Here is a 22,542-nt window from a genome sequence, read left to right on the forward strand (position 1 = left end):
GCAGGGTGGGAGCTGGAGCCCATCCGGGCTGGGGGTGCTGGTGTGAGCTCTCATGTTATTGGGGTGATGGGGTATCCTGCTCCCACCTCCATCCCTTGCTCTCCCACATCTTCTCAGCTTGTTGACCACCGTTATCCAGAGGGCTTGGGCTCACCCATCGCTGGCAGTGCCAAATTGGAGCATGTTGGTGTGACCATAGAACCATAGAGTGGTTTGGGTTGGAAAGGACCTGAAGATCATCCAGTTCCAACCCCTGCCACGAGCAGGGACCCCTTCCACTGGAGCAGCTTGCTCCAAGCCCGTGTCCAACCTGGCCTTGAACACTGCCAGGGATGGGGCAGCCACAGCTTCTCTGGGCACCCTGTGCCAGCGCCTCAGCACCCTCACAGGGCAGAGCTTCTCCCTTATCTCCAACCTAAATCTCCCCCGTTTCAGTCTGACCCCATCACCCCTTGTCCCATCGCTCCAGTCCCTGATGAACTCTTTGGCTGGCAGCAGCCTTGTGCTCTGCTGGAAGCTGGGTGTAGGGAGAGGGCTGATCCCTATGGAAAGGGGGTTTTGGAGCATCAGCGTGGGTTCCACCGTGTTGGGAAACCTCACCCTGGGCTGTCCCTCGGAGCTCGGGTGGGAGAGCCGGCATCTCCCCCTCGGAGCAGCCTGGTCACAGCCCCCCCGTGTGCCGCAGTGCCTGCGGGGCCGCAAGGCCACGCTGGAGGAGCTGCAGTGCGTCCACAGCGAGCGCCACGTCTTCCTCTACGGCACCAACCCCCTCAACCGCCTCAAGCTGGACAACGGGAAGCTGGCCGGTGAGTGCCCAGCCCCAGCCCTCAGCCCCCTGCCCTCCGCTTCCCTGGCCGCTGCTCCTCACCCTGCTGGCAGGCAGCTCCAACCTGGCTGTCCCGCGGCGTTCCCAGCTCTCAGTGCTCGCTGTGCCCTCTCTCCGCAGGGATCCTGTCCCAGCGGATGTTTGTCATGCTGCCCTGCGGAGGGGTGGGGGTAAGTGCGCCGTCTCCGAGCTGCCTGGGGTGGGATGGGGCGCTGCTGTCCCCAGGGAGGGTTGGAGGGGAGGGGGAGCTCCCAAAGCCATTTGGGCTGCTGAGGTTTGGGCAGCCTTAAGTGGGACCTGTGCTCCTGTGTCCTTGGGATGGTGCTAAGCATCCCAGCCCTGCCGGGGGAGCCTTTAATGGCTCCTTACTCTGGAGGCCACAGCCCATCACAGCCGCTTCGGAGAGCCTAGGGTGCCAGAAGGGATGGAGCTGGTGGGAGTGGCTGGGGGAAGCCACAAGCCATGGTCTCCATTGAGGAAGGGGAGCAGTGTCGTGGGGGACAGCAGCTCCCCACTTCTCTCCAGACACCTCTGTGGCCTCTCCTTTCACAGCTTGCCGTTCTGGTTTCTCTCCATTCACTGCGTTCTCCTCTCTTCCTCTCTCTGTCTCTGTCCTTCTCTCTCTTTCAGGAAGGGTCTCACTCCATGCCTTCCTGCTGCCTCTTCTGGTTCTCCTCCTCTCCTTGCCCCCGCTGCTGGGCACCAGCTCTTCTCAGCCCCGTTTGCATCTACTTTCCCTGCTCTGCCTCCCCCTCCCTGCTCCCCTCTGTGCCCCGAAGGCAGGGGGGGGGGCTGGAGCTGCCCCTCTCCATGGGCATTGGGGAGCCTTTGAGTTGCACACATGGCGTTGATCAGAAGAGACATTGGGTTTTCCGGCTCTGGCTCAGCCCTTGACGTGATGCTGATCAAACCAACATGTTTGCTTAAACAATACAATAAGATAAAGAAGGTAAAGAGCGTTTTCTCAGTCACTTCCTCCAGCCCCCGGGTGCAGGGGGAGATGCTCTGTGTGGAGCTGAGCTGGGGCTGCCAGCCTGGAGCTTGCCCCATGGCGTGTGAGGTGGTCCAGCTCCACCATCCCCTCCAGCTTATACAGAGCTTCAACCCCTGGCCCCAGGCAGGGCAGCTGGCAGAGACCTTGGTCCTGTGCTGAGCTCCCCTCCACCCTGTCTCACTGCTGCTCTTGCTTCTAGGTGGACAGTGACACCATCTGGAACGAGCTGCATTCCTCCAACGCTGCCCGCTGGGCTGCAGGCAGTGTCACCGAGCTGGCCTTCAAGGTGGCCACCAGGGAGCTGAAGGTAGGGTTGGCTTCACGTGGAGGTCCCAGGGCTGTGCCATCACCCCCTGGCCAGGTGCTCATAGCCCTGTGCTGCTGTGGGCTCCATCCCTGGATGGACCAGCCTCCTGGAGGGGGTGTGTGTGCCACTGGGAGCAGCAGCTCTGAGCACCTTGCCTTTGTTTTGTCCCCAGAATGGCTTTGCTGTGGTGAGGCCCCCAGGACATCACGCGGATCCTTCCACTGCCATGTAAGGGCCCCTTCCCAAGCTGCAGGGAAGCCCCCAAACCAGCTCCTTGGCTCGAAGTCACTCCAGACTGAGCCCCATCCATCTCCTGGCCAGAGGGAGAGTGGGGAGTGAGCCCATCCTTTGGGGGGGGGGGGGCAGGAGGGAAGGATGCTCAGGAGGCATTAACCAGCTCCGACTCCCTCTTCCCAGGGGATTCTGCTTCTTCAACTCAGTGGCCATTGCTGCGAGGCAGCTGCAGCAGAAAGGGAAGCTCAGCAAGATCCTCATTGTGGACTGGGTGAGTGGCCCTGCGTGGCCCTGCTCCTCCCTGGGACATCCCTAAGAAGAGGTGCCTGCATCTCCTCCCAGCTCTGGTTTGGAGCTGGACAATGAGAGCATCAAAACCTCCTCCTGTCGGGAGTGTGACTGAGAGCCACCCATAGGATGGGGAACCAGGAGCAGATCCTGGGGATGGGGGTCCCAGCCAGAGATCCGGTTGCTTTTAGCTCTCTTAAGCTCTTGGGCCACCCTCAAGGCTGAAAAGAAGAGCTTCTGCCAACCTTTTTCTCCCTCCAGGATGTTCACCACGGCAACGGGACCCAGCAGATCTTCTACAGGGACCCCGACGTTCTCTACATCTCTTTGCATCGTCACGATGACGGCAACTTCTTCCCCGGTAGCGGGGCTGCTGATGAGGTACAGAGCACCTGTGGCCAAGGTGGCAACCAGGAGGGCAGGGCACTGGTGGGCCAGAGCAGAGGGCAGTTCTGTGGCACTGCCTTTCCCATTGATGCCTCGTCCTGCCTGGTTCACCCAGTTGGCTGCCCCAGCATCCCTGCATCACCCAGCATCCCTGCAGGCCTCATCCAGAGCTTCACTGCTGTCCTTGCTCTCTCCCAGGTTGGTGCTGGCCCTGGTGAGGGATTTAATGTCAACGTAGCCTGGACTGGGGGGCTCGACCCCCCTATGGGTGACCCTGAGTATCTGGCTGCTTTCAGGTAGTTCCTTGTGTCTCTGCTCATCTCCTCTCCCGCCCCGTGTCAGGCTGAGCCAGCGCTTCACCCCCCTGTGCTTGCCTTTACCCACAGGACCGTGGTGATGCCGATTGCACACGAGTTCTCACCCGATGTGGTGCTGGTCTCTGCTGGCTTCGACGCAGCCGATGGCCACCCACCCCCCCTGGGTGGCTACAAAGTCTCTGCTAAATGTAAGGAGGTGGAAGCAGCACCAGAGCCTCAGGGCAGGATGTTCCCACTGCCCACCCAGGCTGGGACCGCAGCAGAAGGGGGGGGGGTGCTGGGGAAGAGCTTTGGGGTTGTATCAGCATCAAGGGGCAAGGCACCAGCATTTTGGGGCTAAAAGCCTCCTTGTTGGGCTTTCTCCTCCAGGTTTTGGCTACATGACAAAGCAGCTGATGAGCCTGGCTGGCGGAGCCATCGTCCTCGCTCTAGAAGGTGGCCATGACCTCACAGCCATCTGCGATGCATCCGAGGCCTGTGTGTCAGCCTTGCTGGGCAACGAGGTGGGGGCTGCGGGCTGTCCTGGTTCCCTGAGCCCGGGCCTGGGCACGGTGTCTTCCTGCTGACCCTCTCGTGTCTTCCTTGGGCAGCTCGACCCTCTCCCAGAAGAAAGCATGAGGCAGAAACCCAACGCCAACGCTGTGCGCTCCTTGGAAGCGGTGCTGCAGGTCCAGAGTGAGTGTCCCAGGGCTGGGGCTCTGAGCAAGGGCCAGGAGTTGCCGTTTCCTCCCCTTCTCCAAGGGGACACGTGGCATAAAAGACCCCGGTGGAGCCCTCCATCCTCAGGGGAGGGTGATGCCCTTTGGGAAGCCCTGAGCCCCCCCCCTTAACCCTGATGTCTCTTGTCCTGCAGGTAAATACTGGGTGGCTCTGCAGCGCTTTGCCTCCAAGCTGGGCTGCTCCTTCCTGGAGGCGCAGCACCACGAGGCAGAAGAGGTGGAGACAGTCACAGCCTTGGCTTCCCTCTCGGTGGCCGTGATGGTGGAGAAGAGGTGATGCTCTCAACCGACCCTGGGAGATGCGGGTGGCCCTGGGTGCGAGCTGTGCTCCCGCAGCGGGGGCAGCAGAGAAGGGCCCTGTCCTGCAGCCCCGTGAGCTTCTGGGAGGTCAGGACAGCGCTGGCTTTAAGCAGGCTGTGGGACATAGACATTATAACTGCCCTCCCCACCAAGAGCTCTGGTCCTGCAGCCCTCCCGTGCCAGCAGACAGGACCCCAACGTTCAGCATCAGTGGGGGGTTGAGGTCCTGCAGGACCTGGGTTGGCTTCTGGGACATTCAGCGTTGGGGTCTCCCCAGACAAGGTGCAAATGAGACCAAATCCTCCTTGAAGGATGGAGGGGGGGGGGGGGAACATCACCTCCTTTCAGGACCCTCTCTGTGGGTCTCAATGGATGGACCAGTGAGGCTTGTTGGCCACCTCCAGAAGCCGGCCCCTGGATGCTGTTGTGTCACACAAGGCTCCTCCTCATCTCCCCTGTCCTATTCCAGGCCCCAGGACGAGCCCATGGAGGAGGAAGAGCCCATGAACCAGTGATGAGCGGTGACGTTCTCTGCTCCCCTGCTTCCAGGACGTGGCTGGACTCTCCTGAGCCCAAGCGCTCGCCCTTCACTCCTGGCTTCCCAGCCTCCACATCCTCCTCCTCGCCCCCCCCCCCCCATCCCCCCCCCCCTGAGTCCTGGCCCCCAATGGCCTGGACCTTTGGCTGCAGAGCCCCATCGAGGATGCTCCTGCAGCCACCTGGAAGACGTCCTCGTGCTCGGGACCGCTGGAGAACCCCCGGCTCCCTGTGCCCGGCGCGGCCTTGCAGACATAGACCTGCAAACAGCCCCCAGCCCTTGGGACCTGACCCCCCCTCCATCCCTCTGGCCTTCCCCTGGGATCTTCCCCCCCTCCTTTGGGCCAGGGGGTGGGTGCTGGGATGGATGCTGCGGCCGTGCTGCGGGTGGTCAGAGCCACCTGTGGGACTGCACCCGGAGCTCCTCTGTGGCCTGGTGGTGATGCCTTTGAGAAGCAGCCCTGTTTAGCTCGGGAGGGACAGGCTCTGTGGCTTCTCATGAAGGTTTCCTGGCTGCCCTTCCCCTGGCGGGCACAAGGTGGATGCTGACGTGGGGCACGGGCGCAAGGAGGGGTTGGAAAGCTGTGGACGATGCGCCCAGGCCCTGGGGCTGGGGAAGAGCAAGGGCTGGAGTGTCTGCAGTGCCCAGGATTGCACCTCTGGCTCCTCCTAACCACTAACCAGAGCGGGACCCCTCTGGTGCTGGGGCTCTGATTTGCACTATATACAATTGACGTGTGCTAATGTGAACCTTCCCTGCTCGTCTTTCCATGGGGATTCCAGGAGCAGCCACCTCTTTGTGTGGATGTTCCCGAGGTGGCTCGAGCCCTTCTCAGCATCCTGCTGACCTGAGAGCATCGGTGGCGATGTAGAGTGATCCCTCTGTGGTCCCTAAAGCAGGGGTGGCCCAGTCCCGTCACCCCCTGAGCCCACCCTGGGCTCCTCTTCTCCAGCTCGAGTCCTGTTACCATGGAATCATGGAATGGGATGGGTTGAAGGGACCTTAAAGCTCATCCAGTTCCAACCCCCTGCCATGGGCAAGGACCCCTTTCACTAGAGCAGCTTGCTCCAAGCCCTGTCCAACCTGGCCAGGGATGGGGCAGTCACCTTGGGGTGACAGAGGCAGGGTAACCCCCCCCCCCCCCCCAATAAGGTGTCCACCTCCATTTGCCTTCTTCCCATCTCCTCCTGGACCAGGGCATCATCGTGTGGCTCCTCACGCCAGGAGCCTTCCCTGTGTCTTTCCCTGTGTCCCATGGGTTGTCCCATAAGGACAGGTCCCTGCTTAGGGTGCTGGGTGCAGTGGGGCTTGGGGAGGGGATGGATGGGCCACTGAGAGCTGCAGAGGTTGCAGGCTGATTGCTGTAAGGAACAAGGGAGGAGAAAGAAAGAAGGAACAAAAGGACCTTGGGAGAATGAACCAGAGCAGGGGCTGGGCTGGGGGGGACAGGGGGGGAATGAATCCCTTCAGGCCTGGCTGGCACCCAGAGCAGTCATCGTGGCATCACCATGGTGCTGCCGGTACCCTCCTCATGGCAGCCTCCAGCCTCATCCTGCTCCTGGTCCTGGCACCCGCTTGCTGGGCCGGAGGGAGGCTCTCAGCCCATGGGGTTAAAAGCACCCCAAAACCTCTCTGTGTCTCCTCAGCTGTAGGTGCTGCCCCTCCAGCCTGGGCTCTCCTGCCCAAGGTGGGCTGATGGGAAGGACCTGCCTTGGGGCACTTGGGTGTTTCTTGTGTCGCCAGCGGCCCCTTCCCTCTGCTCCATCCTCTTGGTCCCCCCCCCATGGTCCCCATGATGCGGTTCCTCTGGTGCCATCTGCCTCAGTTTCCCTTCCCTGCTTGGTCCCAACCTCATTCCCAGTGGATCCCAGCAGGAGCGACGTGACCAGCCCCATCTCCCAACTGGTCTCTTGGGGTTTGAACCCCACCAAGCAATGCAGTGGTGGCATGGGGGGGGTGTTCATGGGAGTATGTGCTTGCTTGGAAGGGTCCCACCTCCCCATAGGGTGGCACCTTCTTGTCCCCAGATGTCCCCTAAACATCCCCTAGGGGGGTATCCACTGAGCAAGGGAGGCTGCTGGGTCGCATAGGTGGAGGTCCTGCCATGGGGCTGCTGGGGGGGATGCTCCCACTGCTTGCTTAGGACCTCACCGGGTTCCCAGCAAGCAGAAGAGTCCCACCATGAAGCCAATGGTGGGATCTCCTCCAGCTCCAGCAAGGAACAATCCTCTGCAGCATCCCTGTGGCCTTCCCCCTGCACCCCAGATGAGCATCCTCCACCCCACTGTAAATGGAGCATGTGGGACCTCCAAAATGGGTACCAGCTTCCCCCAGTCACCCTCATTCCCAAGCTGATGGAGGCTTTGTTGGCCTCGTGCCCCTAAGGATGCTGTGGGACACCCGACGTCGCACTGGGGTGCCCATCCCTTGGGAATGGGGGTGCCTGGGGCTTTGTCCCCACGACAAATGAAGATATTAAGAGCCAGAGCATCTCCAGCTCCTTGCCCTGAACACCTTTCCCCCCCTATAACAGCATCATGAGTGTGAATAGAGAAGAGCAGCCAAGACCTCAGGGCTGATGTTTTCCCCACTTGGGAATAAGGCAAATTTAAGGAAAAACCCCAGGACTCAACACAGTGGTCCTTAAAATAGCAGGAAAAAAGGGAGATTTTAGCCTTTTATTACAAAGTCAGGTCGGAAGCCAAAGCTTCCACTTCCAGAGGTGTTTCCCCTTGGCTTTTAAAGCCCGTTTGATGGGGATGGGGGGGAAGCAAATGTCCATGTCTAAAGGTAGTTTCCCCTTTCCCATATCCAACACATGGCCGGAGCCACCCCAAAGCCCTTTGCAATGGGACTTTCCCTTCCCTGAGCACATTCAGCTCCTTGGGAAGCTCCCGGAGCCGGGAATCCGCTCCCATTGCTCAGCCAGCAACAGGGAATTGCAGAGGGAAAGGCAGCCTGAGCCTGGCTGTCGCTTCCTGGTGGATTCTCTGGTGTGTAATAAAGCCTGAGCAGTAACTGAAGCTGCTCTGGAGTCGCTCCCAACGCTTCTCCCATGCGGATCCCTCCAGGTTCCACTTTATTTCCCCCTTTCTCTGCTATAAGAAGCAAAAAGCCCGGATCCTCTTTTGCCCAATGGATATAAAAGGGGCCGAGCAGCCGCTGATGGGGGGCGCAGGGATGGGCACCAGTTCCTTAGGGATGAACCCGGGAAAATTCCCCCTGGGTTTTCATTATTGGGATTGTCGGGAAGCCCCAAAGCCCCTCCATCACCCCCCAGGATGATGCTGAGACCCGTCCATGGTCTCTGGGTAAGCGGAGGGCGTCGGGAGCCCTGGGGTTCATAGAGGGGGTTCAGCAGACCCCCTCAAAGCCCCTCCATGCCAGGCAGCCCCACAAACCCTGGGGTCCTTATGGTGGAGGCCTTCGGAGGAGGATCAACGTGGACATCACCCATGGAGCCGCGCTCCAGCCTCGGCCAAAGCCTTGGATGCGGCATCTCACATCCATGTGAGGGGCTCTATGGAGCAGTGAGGACCAGGCTGGCGAGGGAGGGTCCAACCCCTTCCCATCACCATCATCATCATCATCACCATCATCATCATCATCATCATCATCCTGAGAGGAGTTGTCCTGCCTGGTCCTGGCAGGAGGCAGCTGCAGGGGGATATGGGGAGGATGGAGCCTGTTGATCCGGGAGCATCGGCTTCTTGGGAAGCAGGAGGAGAGAACTCAGTTCTTACCTGCGAGGCAGGGATAACTCGCCCCCTGAAGAGTTTCATGCTCAGCATCCAAACGGCTCATTCCAGAGCCTGGCTCCGGGATCGGGTCCCTCTTTCCCAGCCCTGAGGTTTGGAAGGGGTTGGCGGGCTGGGATGTGAGGCTCCCATTCTCCTGCTCGCCGCAGGATGCTGTGGTCCGTGTGGGGCTGCTGGGTGGCTGGGGCTGCTCTTCCCATCGAGGTGTGAGACCTAAAGGGAGACAAGCAGGCTCAGCCCCGGCTTCGGCTCGGCACGGCCAGCACAGGCTTCCCGAAAGCGGGAATAACCCGGAGCTCGCCTGGGAATGTGCGGAAGGGCAGCGCTGGGCTCCTGAGCCCTCGTGCTTTGCATCCGCAGACTTCCCCTGAGCCACAGGGATTTGCATGGGACACGCTGGGAAAGGTCCCAGCACCTGAGCTCCTCAAATCTCTGCTTCTCTGTGAGCTGCTCCATAGGGAGAACGGGAGTTATCCCGGAATGAGCTGTTCCCTATGGAGCCGCTGCCAGCCTGGAGCCAGGGGCTGCGGAGCAGGGACAGGAGCCCTGTTGGTGGCTCTGGGTTTCCTCCCCATCACACCCCCCCCCCCCCCCCAAGCTTTGCCTCCTGCTTTTCCTTGTGCAGCAGCCAAGACCTTGGATGCTCCATAGAGGAGCCTGGAGAGGAATAAATCAAAGCTTCCAGTGCTGGGCACTGACTGAGGTAATGCAACCCCTGCCCACCCTGTCTGCAGGAGAGACAAAGCAACCCCACAGCCTGACGTGGCCCAACGCTGATCCTTTGGGATGGGGGTCCCAAAGGCCTGCCGTGGGCCCCGTGCGCATCCAATGGGGCATCAGGCAAGCAAAAAGGCTGGTGTCCAACCGGCACGGCAAAGGGATGCTCTGGGTCATGGGAAGCATCGGCACGAGCATCCCGACCCCATAGGAAACTGAATAATCCTCATGGAATAGCCCTGTCTCCAGAGGGAACCAGCCCTGCTCTGAGCGTGCAGGTCTTGGGGATGGATGGACCTGACCGTGGAGCTGGGGAGCTGCAACCGTCCTCAACGCCACCATTCCCTCCCTCCTGCAGCAGCATCCGCAGCTCAGCTCAGCTCAGGTGCATCCCCCATCAAAGGCAATTACACGCAAACCCCATCTGAAGGCATCTCCTTCGTTCCCCCTCAGCTCCCAGATGCATTCCCCTGCCACCCGGCAGTGAAATACGGGCTCGTTCCAAAGGCATTCCCTGGGCTGAGACGGAGCGAGCCGGGATCATAAACCAGCGGATGGGTTGATGCCCTCGGGAGCTGGCTCTGGAATTGCATCTCAGTTTGATGGGGACGAGCCCGGTCCCCTCCGTGCAGGCTGAGTTTTCCCTTCTTTTAACCGAAAGGTGGAAGTTTTTGATGGGGAAAAGGGGTTTTCTGCTGGTGAAATGCATGGCGGCCCCTTTGCAGTGCCCCTGTGCCAAGGGACTCCGAGCGCGATGGATGGATCCCTGTGGGATAGATTCCCTGCTCTGGGAAGCTTGGCACAGCACGGGGATGCCACCCCGTGTCCTTACACAGCAGTTGGGGTGTCCCATGGGAGCACCAGCACGGTGTGAGCTGCTGGGGTCGGCATGAGCATCCCCAGCCCCATCTGGTCCTGCATCCTTACCCGTATCCTGCATCCCTCACCTAGGGCTGCTCCTATGGGCACAGAGTTGGAGCCTTCAAGGCACCAAGCATCTCCTCTACCTGCTCATCCTCCATGTGATTGTAGAAGGAGACAACAGCCTTTGGAGGCACCATGGGGCCTCTGAACCTGCTCAATGCCAGAGCAAATCCCAGCAGCACCCTGCCAGAGCATGCGGATGGGAGCAGAGGCCTCGACCCGAATGGAAACCAAGAATTCCCGGGATTTGGACATCATCTCTTCCGGGAACCCAAACCAAAAGGGAAAGCTGGAGCACAACTCCCCACCCATTGGAGCCAGCTAAGGGAGCCTGGGGGCCTGGTTTGCCCCAGCACAGGGGTCTGGCACCACCTTGACCAGTTCAACCAGTAGGGAGCGAACGGAGCCGCTTCGTGATGCTGTGAAAGGTGCGGGGTGGGAAGGAAGCGCATCCCATGGGACCGTGCTTCCCTGCAGAGGGATCTGGAGGAGCATTGTGAGGGCAGATCTGATGTGGGGAGGGGGCTCTGCCCCAGCACCTTCAATCCCCTCGTGCTCCAGCGCGGTGCAACGAGACGTGCTTACAGACACAGGCAAACCAAGGCTGCGAGCAAGAGCAGCAGGCCCCGAAGGGAAGATGTATCCAAGGTCTCTCCGGGTACAGTGAAGCGAGGGCAGCACGACCAGGGTGATAAATCCAGGGGGACAAATGAAGGACAAGGAATATCGCCCCTTCCAGTCCACCCCCCCCCCCCCCCCCCGACCCCAGTTTCCAGCCTCATCTCTTCAGCAGCAAAAGGAACCATTTGAATGCGCTCAACCCCAGCGCTCGGGGTGGGGGGGGGACACGATGACTTCAAACACTGCTTTCCATTGCCTGAGGGCTCAGTGCTGCTTTCCCCGGCCGATGTCTCCTGTTTAACAAGGGCACATCCACATCCCGCTATTCCCGCACCCTTTGATGTTTAATAGGCTCAATCCCAGTGGAGACCAGGACACCGTTGGCTGCTTTGCATTAGGAGTTACAGCCCCATTGCAAGCGCTGGGTTAATTCACTCTCCAGCTCCAGCATCGCTTCCCCTGTGGCTCTTCCCTCCTTTTGCTCTTTGCTGAGCAAAGCTTTCTGCCTTTACAAGCGGGGTTTGCAGGTGGTACCCAAGCCCTGCGGCACGAAGCGGGTTGTTATCTATCCAGCTAAAGGATGCTCTGCCGCCGGGCGAGCACCGGAGCCGCTTGGGATGAGTGTTAACCAGGAATGATGAGCAAGAGGGCAGGAGGGGTTTTACCAGGGAGGCTGTTTCATTTAGCATCGAGGTCTTTATGATCACGAAGGGTCTTTAATCCCCTCGTTTACCACGGGAGCACGATTCCTGCCAAGCACTCAGCTCAAACACACAGGTCTCGCCATCAACGATGGGTGCAGAGCCAAATGCGAGCCCATAAACGCAACGGGGAGCAGGAACGTGTGTCTGGAGGTGATGGGGAGCATGCACGGAGCATCCCAAACCCCCCAAAGAGCCACGAACGCAAAGGATGTGAGGATAAAGGGGGGATGCAGGCTCGCTCTGCTCCTGGGGCTCAGCATCCCCGCTGTCCTGGGCAGCTTAAAGTGGGAATGAGCAAGCACACGCTTTGGTCCTCGCTGTCCCAAAGGGGAAGGTGATCCTGTGTCTAGCAAGGCCTCTCTTTCATTCCTACATGGCCAGATCTGCCCTAAGCACATGGCTTTAGACAAGTGATGGTTTCCCTGTTGGCTGGACTTGATCTCAGCGAGGCTTGCGGGGATCTGAGTTTAAACGTGGCACATCCTTAAGGGCAAATCCCCTGGGAGCTGGGCAGCATCTTTACCCGGTGGCCTCAACTCAGTGGCCAAGCCCAGTGGTAGGAGGGCTACTGGTGCTCCTGGGGGTCACTGGTGGTGGCAGATATCCCCCCATTTCTTGCTCATCACTTGGGCCGCATTGCAGGGGTTTCTATGATGGATTTGGTGTCACAGCAGCCACTCTCCTCCCTTTCCCAGCCCCTTTCAATAGGCGACTGAGCAGATCCCCTTTGCATTGTGGCTTCTCCCACTTGGACCTTAAAGGCACTGGGAGCTCGGCACGGCTGCTGGTGCTGCTGGGCTCCCATGGGGCTGCAGCATCGCACCAGTCCCTGTCCTGCTTAAAGTAGGGTCTTGGATCCACCCAGCACAGGGGCTGGGCTCTCTTGTGTTATAAATGGGATGCCTCTGCCTGCATCCGGCACGAGGGTCCCTGCATGGAGTTGGGACTGCAGCTCGAGGAGCAATGGCCCTGGCAGAAAAGAGCAAGAAAAGGGCCTCTCATGGGCGTTCTGTAGTGATGGGTGCACGAAGCAGCAGGAATCCTCTTGCATTTGGCTTCCCAAGAGAAGCCGGTGGCCCCTTAGCCCTGGGGTGACACAAGGCAGGGGTTAATGAACCAGTGCCCAAGCAAAGCCAGAAGCCCTGATCCTGGTTAGGGCCCAGCACTGAGCTGGGCTGGGCTCCTGAAGTCTGCATCTTGGGAATGTCCTATAGAGCTTTGAGCTCCAGGAAACATGGGCACGCATCCGACCCTTCTCCCCTGGTCCCTCTTTCTCCCAGCCCAAGCAGACCTAAAGCACTGCCAATGGAATCATTCCCCTCTCCTCTCAGCAGCTTTGCCATAAAGAGGATGCTCAGATGCTGCTGGGCACCTCAGACAGAACCCTCCCTCAATGTTCCATTCCCTGCAGGGTAGGATACCTCCAGATCCAAAGGGATTACGGATCCCATCCTACCTGCAGCACTTTAGGACAAGGACAGGAGATAGCCTGGAAGTCTGGAGCCGCCAGGGCCACCCAATGGCTGCTGGGTGAAGGATGGCTTTGGGGTGCCGCTGCTGTGACCCAAAGGCCTTCAGGAGGGTGCCTGCTGATTCACAGGCGTTAACGTAGGGGAATAAATGAGACCTGCTTTTAAAGCTTCCACCAACCTGCCCCAGCCCAGACCCTTCTCAATGGGCTCAGGCACCGCTTGGCCCCCTCCAACGCCCTCCAAGCCCCGGCGAGGTTGGGAATCGCCACCTCCCTTGGTGGCATCTGGGCTTTGTTAAAGCCAATCACTTGCACGTGGAGACGAGGAAGGGGCTGCGAGCTTCCCCCCCCACACACTCCCCAGGGAGACAACCCGAAGGATGCAGGGATGCGCCAGCGCGGAGGAGGCGATACCTACCCCGGGCTCAGTGGGACGCCGACATGGACCAAGCCCCTTCCATCCTCCAGACGGAGAAGGCGTAGCTGAGCCTCTCGTGGGCCAGGTAGTTGCAGCTGGCGACCTTGTGGTCCAGCTCATCGCTCTGCAGGACCTGGTACAAGAAGTCGATGTAGCGGGCGGCCAGCTTGAGGGTCTGGATCTTGCTGAGCTTGTCGGAGGGCAGCGTGGGGATGATCTTGCGCAGCTCGGCGAAGGCGTCGTTGAGGGACTGGGTGCGCTGGCGCTCGCGCACGTTGGCGATGACGCGCTGCGTGTGCGCGTCCTCCACGGGCTGCGGCGCGGGGCTGCGCTTGCTCCGCTTGCCCTGCGGCGAGGGGACCCCCCGCTCCTCGCCCCCCTGGCACCGCTTGCGGGGGCATTTCTTAGGCTGGCGCTCGCCTTCCTCTTCCTCCTCGTCCACGCTGCCCTCGGGTGAATCCGGGCACAAGTTCTCCTCCTTCATGCTCTCGGCTCCGGGCTCTTCAGGGGATGCGATGGGTGCAGGACATGGGAATGGTGGCCTGGAGAAGTCAAGAGGTGCAGCTTGGAGCATCCAAGCCTTGCGGAGCCCTCCAAGGAGCTCGGTTGGTTTTTCCTTTGGGCTACGGGGAGGAAGGCGTTCGGATAACTTTGGGGAACGGCTCTTGCTGATAGGGTGAGGAGGACAGTGGGCGGACCAGGCACAGACCAATGCAGCCGTGCAAGGTAATGCAAACAGCAGTGGAGCTTATGGGTTCCAGATTTCCTCCTTCCCTCCTCCACCGACACCCCCAGGCCCTGCGGCACAGATGCTCCTGCCTGCTGCCCGGATGGCAGGGGACATCGCCTCTGCCGATGCGAGCACCAGTCACGGACATCAAGGGAGATGTCTTTGAGGTCCAGGCTTTCCATTTCTAAGCCCAGTTGACCCTGCAAAAGCCAGCCAGAGATTGTTCGCTTGTCAATAGAAGACTTTTCTCTATGAGAGGTCCAAGTGGAGATGGGAAGCCATGGGTATGGATTTTCTATGAATCCAAAGGAAGAAGCAACAGTGACAGGAATCCATTCTGCTCTTGAGAAATGGTAGCATTCAAAATGAACTTGAGTTTGCATCCATTCATCCGTCCTTTCATCCATCATCCATCCATCCATCTGCCCATCCACCCACCCATTCATCCATCCATTCACCCATCATCCATCCATCCATCCATCCATCCATCCATCCATCCATCCATCCATTCATCCATCATCCATCCATCCATCCATCCATCCATCCATCCATCATCCATCCATCATCCATCCATCCATCCATCCATCCATCCATCCATCATCCATCCATCATCCATCCATCCATCCATCCATCCATCCATCCATCCATCATCCATCCATCATCCATCCATCCATCCATCCATCCATCCATCCATCCATCCATCCATCCCTCTTCCTCTGCCTCCGTTTCTAGCAGTCTACAATAGAATTCTACCAGTAGAATCAGCGCACAGAACTGGAGCCCATTGGTGCCCATCATCCTCCCATGCCCAAAATGCTCCTATGCCTTTGGGAACCCCTAGAACCTTCCCATCTCCCTCTCCAAGGTGTTTCTTCTCCTTGACCTAATCCAAGCTGTCTCCGCTCACCAGGCTCATCAGAAACTCTCACCCTGAGTCTCTTTGGGAGGACATTGAAGTCCTGGCAAGATGCTCCAAGGGGATATTGGGCTCCATCGCCCTTGCTCTGTCTCATGAGAGCCCAAAGGGACGTTATGGGAACAAGATGGTTTCAAACAGTGGCAGGGATTCATCAAAATCATTCAAATCACCCCAAACCCAGCAGCTGTTGCGTTGACACCTCCTGCCTATAGAAATAGAGGGGATTTAGCTCCTTTTTATGGCCATTACATCGAATATCCTGCACTGATCGGGCCGTGTAACATACAACAGCGTTCTCCTCCACCGAGGAGCCTGCACCGAGCCGCAGTGGGATCCTGTGCCCACCCCCAGGCAGGAATGAAGTGGATGCAGCAGCTCAGGCTGAGCGTGACCAGAGGCTGCAGGAGAGAGTCCTTGGAAAGGCAACGACCTCTCCCTATTGTCTCGCTGCCCGCGGTGAATGAGCATCCTCCTCTTGTGTTACCTTCATCCTGAATAACCGATGCTGTACTGCAGGCAGCTCTCTGCTCAAAAGCCTTTCCTATAGCCTGCAAGGAGGAGGAGGAGGAGGATGTCCTCTCCCTTTAGCACTGGGGCTGGATAAGAACCAGGGGCTTGGCCAACTGTTGTTTTTCCAGTAGGAAAAGCCCCAAATCGAGCTCAGCTACAAGGTGCTCCTTAAAACCATGCTCCGTAGACCTGCCATGCACATTAACCTTGCTACACACCCCGTGGTCCAGCAGGGCTCACAGCAAACCCCTTTGCCTCCCTAACTGCACCCCTCCGGGTGTTGCTGCTCCACTAGGATGCACGGATCCCGAAGGTGCTTCTCTGTGTTTCAAGGAAGACGTTTTCACATCCCTCCATGGGCTTCTCTTGAGCATCCTTCACGCTGGGAAGGGACCAAGTGAAAGGGCAACACTTCAGCCCCTTTCCCAGCGATGCTGGCAGCGCTCAAGGCCAGGCTGGAAGGGGCTTGGAGCAAGCTGCTCCAGTGGCACAGGGTTGGAGCTGGATGAGCTTTAAGGCCCCTTCCAACCCAAACCATTCCCTGACCCCATGGTTTGAGAGCAGATGCCCAGCAACAGGTCGATACCCGGAGCCATTGGGATGGAGCCCGGTGACTTCGGAGCATCGGCTCAACCCATTCCTCAGGATGCTGCCGAGCATCAGACGTTGCTGCTGCGGGCAGACAATGGATCCCAGGCGCTGGGAAAGCGGGAGGAAACAAAGGCAGGGGGAAAAATCCCCCCGGGAGAGCAGGATTTTGGCTGCATCCAGGGCCCTCTGATCCCGCTCAGCGCTGCCAAGGGCTGGAGAGCTGCCAGTGAACACCAGCTGAGGCCCAGGGCTCGCGCTTGGGCTTTCTTTTCTTATTAATCTTTTTTTCTTGTTTTCCTTTAGTTTTCACCCCTTTTTTTTTGGTCTCATTTTCCTTTTTTTTTTTTTCCCCTTTTATTTTTTTTTCTCTAGAAATAGCTCAATTGAATTGCACTGGAGAGCGGCTTTGGCCCAAGGAAGTGAAGCTGGGGCTTGGTGCTGATACCCTTGAGCAAAGGGAGAAACACAATGAGCTTTGATGTGCAGGAAGGATCAGCTGAACACTCCAAAAGGCTGCTTTTTTTTTTTCTTCACCTCGATTTGGCTGGTTTATGGCAAAAATATTTTTTTTCCTTTAAATGTTCCCGTTTCTTTCAGTGGATTTGGTTTTTTTTTTGGTTTTTTTTTTTGAGAAGAATATAAAATGCGGAGATTTCATGGAAAGGTCACGAGTTCCCAAAGTGGCTTCAATAACGTGGCTTTTGCAGCTGGTTGGGGGTTTATAGCCCTCGTCTTGACAGAGCGAAGGATTCAGACCTTAAACATGCACATTGCAAGCAAAAAAGCAACCTTGATTCCCTGAGGAGCAACCAGAGGGAAGATCTGAATTCCCACCGTGTCCCAGCCCTTCTGCCCGCCTCCATCCCCATCTTCCTCCACCCTTGCATCCGTCTTTCCTGAGCAGTGATTTGGGGGTTAGGTAGGATGCGTCCCCATCGCTCGGGTCTGATCTGAGCCTGAAGATGCTTTGCAGGGTTCCTGTGGGGCCGATGGGAAGAAGGGAATGGTGGAAAGAAGGCGAGGACATCACCAAACGTGGGGACACAGCAAGGAGAACTGGATGAGCAGGGCTGAGGCTCACCGTAGCATCCCAGGGGCTCCTCAGATGGAAGCTGTTCCATGGGGCTGAGGTGGGAGATGAGGTTTCTAAAGGAAAGAGGCCAAGGCAACCCCTTAAAACCGCATCCTTTTGGTGGGCTGAAAGCACATCTTGGTCAGCCCCAACCTGGATCTGCCTCTGAGCCTGAAGATGCTCTTCAGGTGTTAGGGGTTAGATGGGGTCTTTGGGGTGATGCCCATGGGAGAAGAGCTTGCAATGCAGCTGATGCTCCTCCAGCCCAGGTTTAGGAAGGGGACAGGAGGCTCCGTCCTTGGGGCTTGGGAAGGGGTTGAACCCTGGTACAACAGAGCTGCAGACCTGCAGAGCCGGGCTACCCCGCTCCATGTGCGAGCCGGGTGCTGTCCACCCCATCCCCGTGACGGGCAAGAACCGGAGCAACCCTGGGCACCAAACCCGATGCAGGGTGTGTGTGTGTGTGTGTGTGCGTGTGTTAATTTGGGCTTTCTCTGTTGCAACCTCCCCTGCTGTGTTCGCAAGGACCCAACGGGGCTGGTTTGCTCCCGCCTGACAACAGCAAAGGAGGAGAACGCCCATGAAAGGAGCCGGGCTGGAGGCTGGGGAAGCGGCTTCGCCTCTCCCAGGTTTTTCCAGTTACTGCAGCCGCGGAGTGGAAACATGTGTGGTGCGAAGAGGAATGCGGAGCATCCGCCGCAGCGTGTGGTTGCCGCGGCAACCGCAGGGAATGCGGGCTCGGGGATGGGGAAAGGGATGGGAAAAGGAGGGGGGGGACGGGACGGGGACCGCGCAGAGCCTCGGCTGGCAAAGGGGAGCTGGAGCGCTGCGGGGGCCTTTGATCCGTGCGCCCGCAGCGGTGATGGATGGGCTCGGGAGTCATTTCCTTGTCCAAGTGACCTCATGGGCCTGGAACTCGCTGAGCTCTTTAAGGAGTAAAAGATGTTCCCCCCCCCCCCCCCCAACACACACACACAGGCGTGCACCCCCCTCCGGGAGCGGGGGGGGAGGCTGGAGGGGGCTGGCACGGGTGTGAGCGGTGAGGGTGGGAGGTGGGGGGGGTTCTGCAGTGATTTGGGGCTTGCTTTGGAGAGGAGGCGTGGGATGGGGCGGGGGATGGAGGGAGGGAGGAAGGGAGGGAGGGAGGGAGGAAGGGAGGGATGGAGGGATGGAGGGATGAAGGGAGGGAGGGATGAAGGGAGGGAGGGAGGGATGAAAGGAGGGATGAAGGGAGGGAGGGAGGGAGGGAAGGAGAGAGGGAGGGATGAAAGGAGGGATGAAGGGAGGGATGGAGGGAGGGATGGAGGGAGGGATGGAGGGAGGGATGGAGGGAGGGATGAAGGGAGGGATGGAGGGAGGGATGGAGGGAGGGATGAAGGGAGGGATGGAGGGAGGGAAGGAGGGAGGGATGAAGGAAGGGAGGGAGGGAGGGATGAAAGGAGGGATGAAGGGAGGGAGGGAGGGAGGGATGGAGGGAGGGATGAAGGGAGGGAGGGAGGGAGGGAAGGAGGGAGGGATGAAGGAAGGGAGGGAGGGAGGGATGAAAGGAGGGATGAAGGGAGGGAGGGAGGGAAGGAGGGAGGGATGGATGGAGGGAGGGATGAAGGGAGGGATGGAGGGAGGGATGGAGGGAGGGATGAAGGAAGGGAGGGAGGGATGAACGGAGGGATGAAGGAAGGGATGGAGGGAGGGAGGGAGGGAGGGAGGGAAGGAGGGATGAAGGAAGGGAGGGAGACAGGGATGGAAGAAGGGATGAAGGGATGAACGGAGGGATGAAGAGATGGGGGATGGGGAGATGGAGGGAGGGAGGGAAAGAGGGATGGAGGAAGGGAAAGAGGGAAAGAAGGATGGAGAGATAGAGGGATGGAGGCAGGGAGGGAGGCAAGGATGGAGGGATGGAGGGAGGGAGGGAGGGAAGGAGGGAGGGATGAAGGAAGGGAGGGAGGGAGGGATGAAAGGAGGGATGAAGGGAGGGAGGGAGGGAAGGAGGGAGGGATGGATGGAGGGAGGGATGAAGGGAGGGATGGAGGGAGGGATGGAGGGAGGGATGAAGGAAGGGAGGGAGGGATGAACGGAGGGATGAAGGAAGGGATGGAGGGAGGGAGGGAGGGAGGGAAGGAGGGAAGGAGGGATGAAGGAAGGGAGGGAGACAGGGATGGAAGAAGGGATGAAGGGATGAACGGAGGGATGAAGAGATGGGGGATGGGGAGATGGAGGGAGGGAGGGAAAGAGGGATGGAGGAAGGGAAAGAGGGAAAGAAGGATGGAGAGATAGAGGGATGGAGGCAGGGAGGGAGGCAAGGATGGAGGGATGGAGCGGTGGAGGGAAGGATGAAAGGAGGGATGAAGGGATGGAGAGATGGGGAGATGGAGGGAGGGAGGGAAAGAGGGAGAGAAGGATGGAGAGATAGAGGGATGGAGGCAGGGAGGGAGGCAAGGATGGAGGGATGGAGCGGTGGAGGGAAGGATGAAAGGAGGGATGAAGGGATGGAGAGATGGGGAGATGGAGGGAGGGATGGAAAGAGGGAGAGAAGGTTGGAGAGATGGAGGCAGGGAGGGAGGAAGGGAATGAGGAAGGAAAAAATGGAAGGAGGGAGGAATGAAGAGATGAAGGACAAAGACGGAGTGACAGTGATGGAGGGATGCAGGGATGGGCGGAGGGAGGGATGAAGGGACACCCCACGTGCCGCCTGCAGATGCCAACCACCACCCCACCCGGTTCCAGTTAATTCCTCCATGTGAAAGTTGCACTGGGGTTTCTCCCCCCCCTCTCCTTTCCTTCCCCATCTGTTTCCATGTGGCCATCAAAGGAGCAAAATCCATCTTGTGGGTCCCGCTGCCAAGAGCCTCCCCACAACCCTCCCGATTCCCAGCCTCCGGGGAGGGATGGGAATGGGCTCATCCCTGGACCTGCTTTGCTGCTGGTCATGAAGAGCAGCACGAGCGGTTCCCTTCCCCTTTGCTCCGGCTTTGTCCTCCGAAGGAGCCAGCACTTTGCAAGGCTCCTGTAGGGCACGAAGCCACCCGGGGAGGTGACACAGAATCCAGGCTGGAAAAGGCCTTTAAGTCCAACCATTCCCAGCATTGCCATGGCCACTGCTGACCCATGGCACTGGGGCCTCGTCTCCACGGGGTGTGAGCACTTGCAGGGACGGTGGCTCCAGGACTGTCCTTTGCAGCCTGTTCCAATGCCTGAGCACCCTTTGGGGCAGGAATTGTTCCTCAGCTCCATCTAAACCTGCCCTGGTGCAGCTTGAGGCCGGTTCCTCTTGTCCCATCCCTTGGGAGCAGAGCTCAGTCCCCTCCCGGCTCCATCCTGCTGTCAGGCACTTGTAGGGAGCCATCAGGTCCCTCCTGAGCCCTCTCTTGTGCTCCCAAGGCCCTGGGGTCGGTGACTCACCGTCAGCTGGAGCAAGGAGCCCCATGGCTGTGGCTGGATGAGCAGGAAGCGTCTCCCCATCAGCAGCTGAGTCACTTCCAGCCGGGAGATGCTGCAGCCCCGCTCCACGCTGTGGGGAAGGGAAAGCAAACTCCCAGCTCCAAGGGGTTTCCACGGCTCAATCCCCTCTGAAGGTGCAAATGCTGCACCCATGGAGCCCACAGAAGCCCTTTGCGGAGCTCACCAGAGGCACCCCAGTCACTCTGGTTTTGCAATCTGCTCCATGCAAACCCATCCCTGCCTTTTCCTGACCCTTGGAATGTCTCATCTGTGCGTCACCCTGTGCCCATCCCCTCCGGTTCAGGCTCAGCTCTTCCAGCATCCGACTTGTGGCTCCGCATCCGCAAGAGCATCCAACCTACGCGGCTCTATTTCCACACATCCACAGCTGCCTCGTCCATCCTTTCCCCTCTAGCTACCATGCCACTGCCACGCTGTCCCTTCCCTTTCCCTTCCATGATCCTGAAATCCCAAGGAAGCCAAAAGTTGGCTCTTTCCCCCCCCCCCCTCTCTGGTGCTCTCAACCTGGTCTCTTGCTTTCATGTCTCTGCAAGGAGGCGTTGGAAGGACCACGTCTGAGAGCATCTTCCCATGATGGGAGGAGGTACCAAAGTGTCCCGGTGCCTTGAGCTCCTGCTCACAGCAAACCCAGCAGGGATTCAGCTTCAGGAACTGGGATGGGAGTGAAAACAGGAGGGGGGGGGAGGAATGTGGGGTTTTATCCTGGGAGCACCCAGAGCCAGGCTGCTCCCATCCCGGGAAGCACAAAGGGATGTGATGGAGCACACGCCTTTCCTAGCGGTCTTCCTTGGGCCACGGAAGCACAGAGCAGACGATGATGCTGATGGTGATGCACGGCCCAGAGCACACTGGGCTCTTTGTGTGTGACTTCAGTTCCCTGCATCTCCTCCCTTCAAGCCGTGGGCCAAGGGATGCAGGAAGAAGGGCTCTTGGATAAGCCAACGTGATTGGTCTCCATCTGTGTGAGCATCCACGCTCGTCTGAGGGGACCACTCCGAGCACTGGCACCTGGGTGTAAATCCCATTTGCACCAGCTCCACACCAGTTAGGAGCAACCAACACTTGGGTGGGATGGGAGAGGACAGGATGGGGCCCTTGGTCACCCCCAGACCCTTCAGCATCACCCTCCAGCACCATCCCCCCGGGGCTGTTATCAACAAAGGGGGACAGAAAGAGGAGGAAGGGCTTTGGAGAAGGGGGAATTGAGTGAGTGGAGCGGGGTCGAGAGCTTGGACCCTTCCCCACACCCCACTCTGAGGCCGGTGAGAACCAAACTCCACCTCTGCAGCCTTCCCTCTCCCCATAGCACACCCTGGGGCAGGGAGCAGACCCACCAAGCCCCACCATAAAGCCTGGTAAAGAGGGACCAGCAGCTCTGCCTCCATCCCCAAGAGCTCCAAACCCCTTTAAGCTGCCTATGGAGCTCCAAGCCAGCGGGAGCCCCATGGGACGGGTGCCCCATGGATGTCCCCTGCTCCTCAGGACCATCCGGCACAAGGAGGGTTTGCTCTGCTCGCCCCACGCGGGCACCTCCCGAAGGGAAGAACGCGTCTCTCCCGCTGCTGTTTTCCACCCTCTGCTCCCTCCCGGAGCTGACACCATTCCCAGCACATGTGGGAGGACCCTGGAAGCCTTCAAAGCCCTGTCTGGGGAGAGACGAAAGGGCCGGTTCAGCTCCTGGCTGGAGATGAAAGGAAACTCTCCCCTCGGCGCCTGGAATGAGTTCCCGGTGCTTTGG

The 22,542-nt window shown here is 59.1% G+C and overlaps 2 protein-coding genes across 8 annotated transcripts in view; one reads left to right on the forward strand and one right to left on the reverse strand.

Moving 5' to 3' along the window:
- HDAC7 (histone deacetylase 7) overlaps positions 1–4,990 on the forward strand; it is a 77,622-nt gene extending 72,632 nt beyond the window's left edge. For all 7 annotated transcript variants that reach the window (XM_061443351.1, XM_061443348.1, XM_061443349.1 and 4 more), the window contains 12 exons: positions 686–806; positions 947–996; positions 2,020–2,127; positions 2,300–2,355; positions 2,545–2,632; positions 2,911–3,030; positions 3,235–3,332; positions 3,423–3,541; positions 3,723–3,856; positions 3,944–4,028; positions 4,207–4,345; positions 4,842–4,990. In XM_061443351.1, the coding sequence (XP_061299335.1) occupies positions 686–806; positions 947–996; positions 2,020–2,127; positions 2,300–2,355; positions 2,545–2,632; positions 2,911–3,030; positions 3,235–3,332; positions 3,423–3,541; positions 3,723–3,856; positions 3,944–4,028; positions 4,207–4,345; positions 4,842–4,887 (1,164 nt within the window). In that variant the 3' untranslated portion in view covers positions 4,888–4,990. The remainder of the gene's footprint in view (positions 1–685; positions 807–946; positions 997–2,019; positions 2,128–2,299; positions 2,356–2,544; positions 2,633–2,910; positions 3,031–3,234; positions 3,333–3,422; positions 3,542–3,722; positions 3,857–3,943; positions 4,029–4,206; positions 4,346–4,841) is intronic.
- An 8,539-nt stretch (positions 4,991–13,529) lies between these two features.
- On the reverse strand, positions 13,530–14,007 carry LOC133263546 (twist-related protein 2-like). The gene has a single exon (XM_061443347.1). The coding sequence runs from the start codon at positions 14,005–14,007 to the stop codon at positions 13,531–13,533; it is 477 nt and encodes a 158-aa protein (XP_061299331.1). The 3' UTR covers position 13,530.
- Positions 14,008–22,542: the final 8,535 nt, after the last annotated feature.

The sequence above is a fragment of the Pezoporus flaviventris genome, unplaced genomic scaffold, assembly GCF_033815535.1.
Source record: "Pezoporus flaviventris isolate CSIRO_AGI_PZ_B2104156 unplaced genomic scaffold, CSIRO_AGI_Pfla_v1 ptg000350l, whole genome shotgun sequence".
In the NCBI taxonomy this organism is placed as follows: domain Eukaryota; kingdom Metazoa; phylum Chordata; class Aves; order Psittaciformes; family Psittacidae; genus Pezoporus; species Pezoporus flaviventris.

What these genes read in the sequence shown, in the direction of transcription:
- LOC133263546 (XM_061443347.1), bottom strand. Translation starts at nt 14,007, where the DNA reads ATGAAGGAGGAGAACTTGTGCCCGGATTCACCCGAGGGCAGCGTGGAC.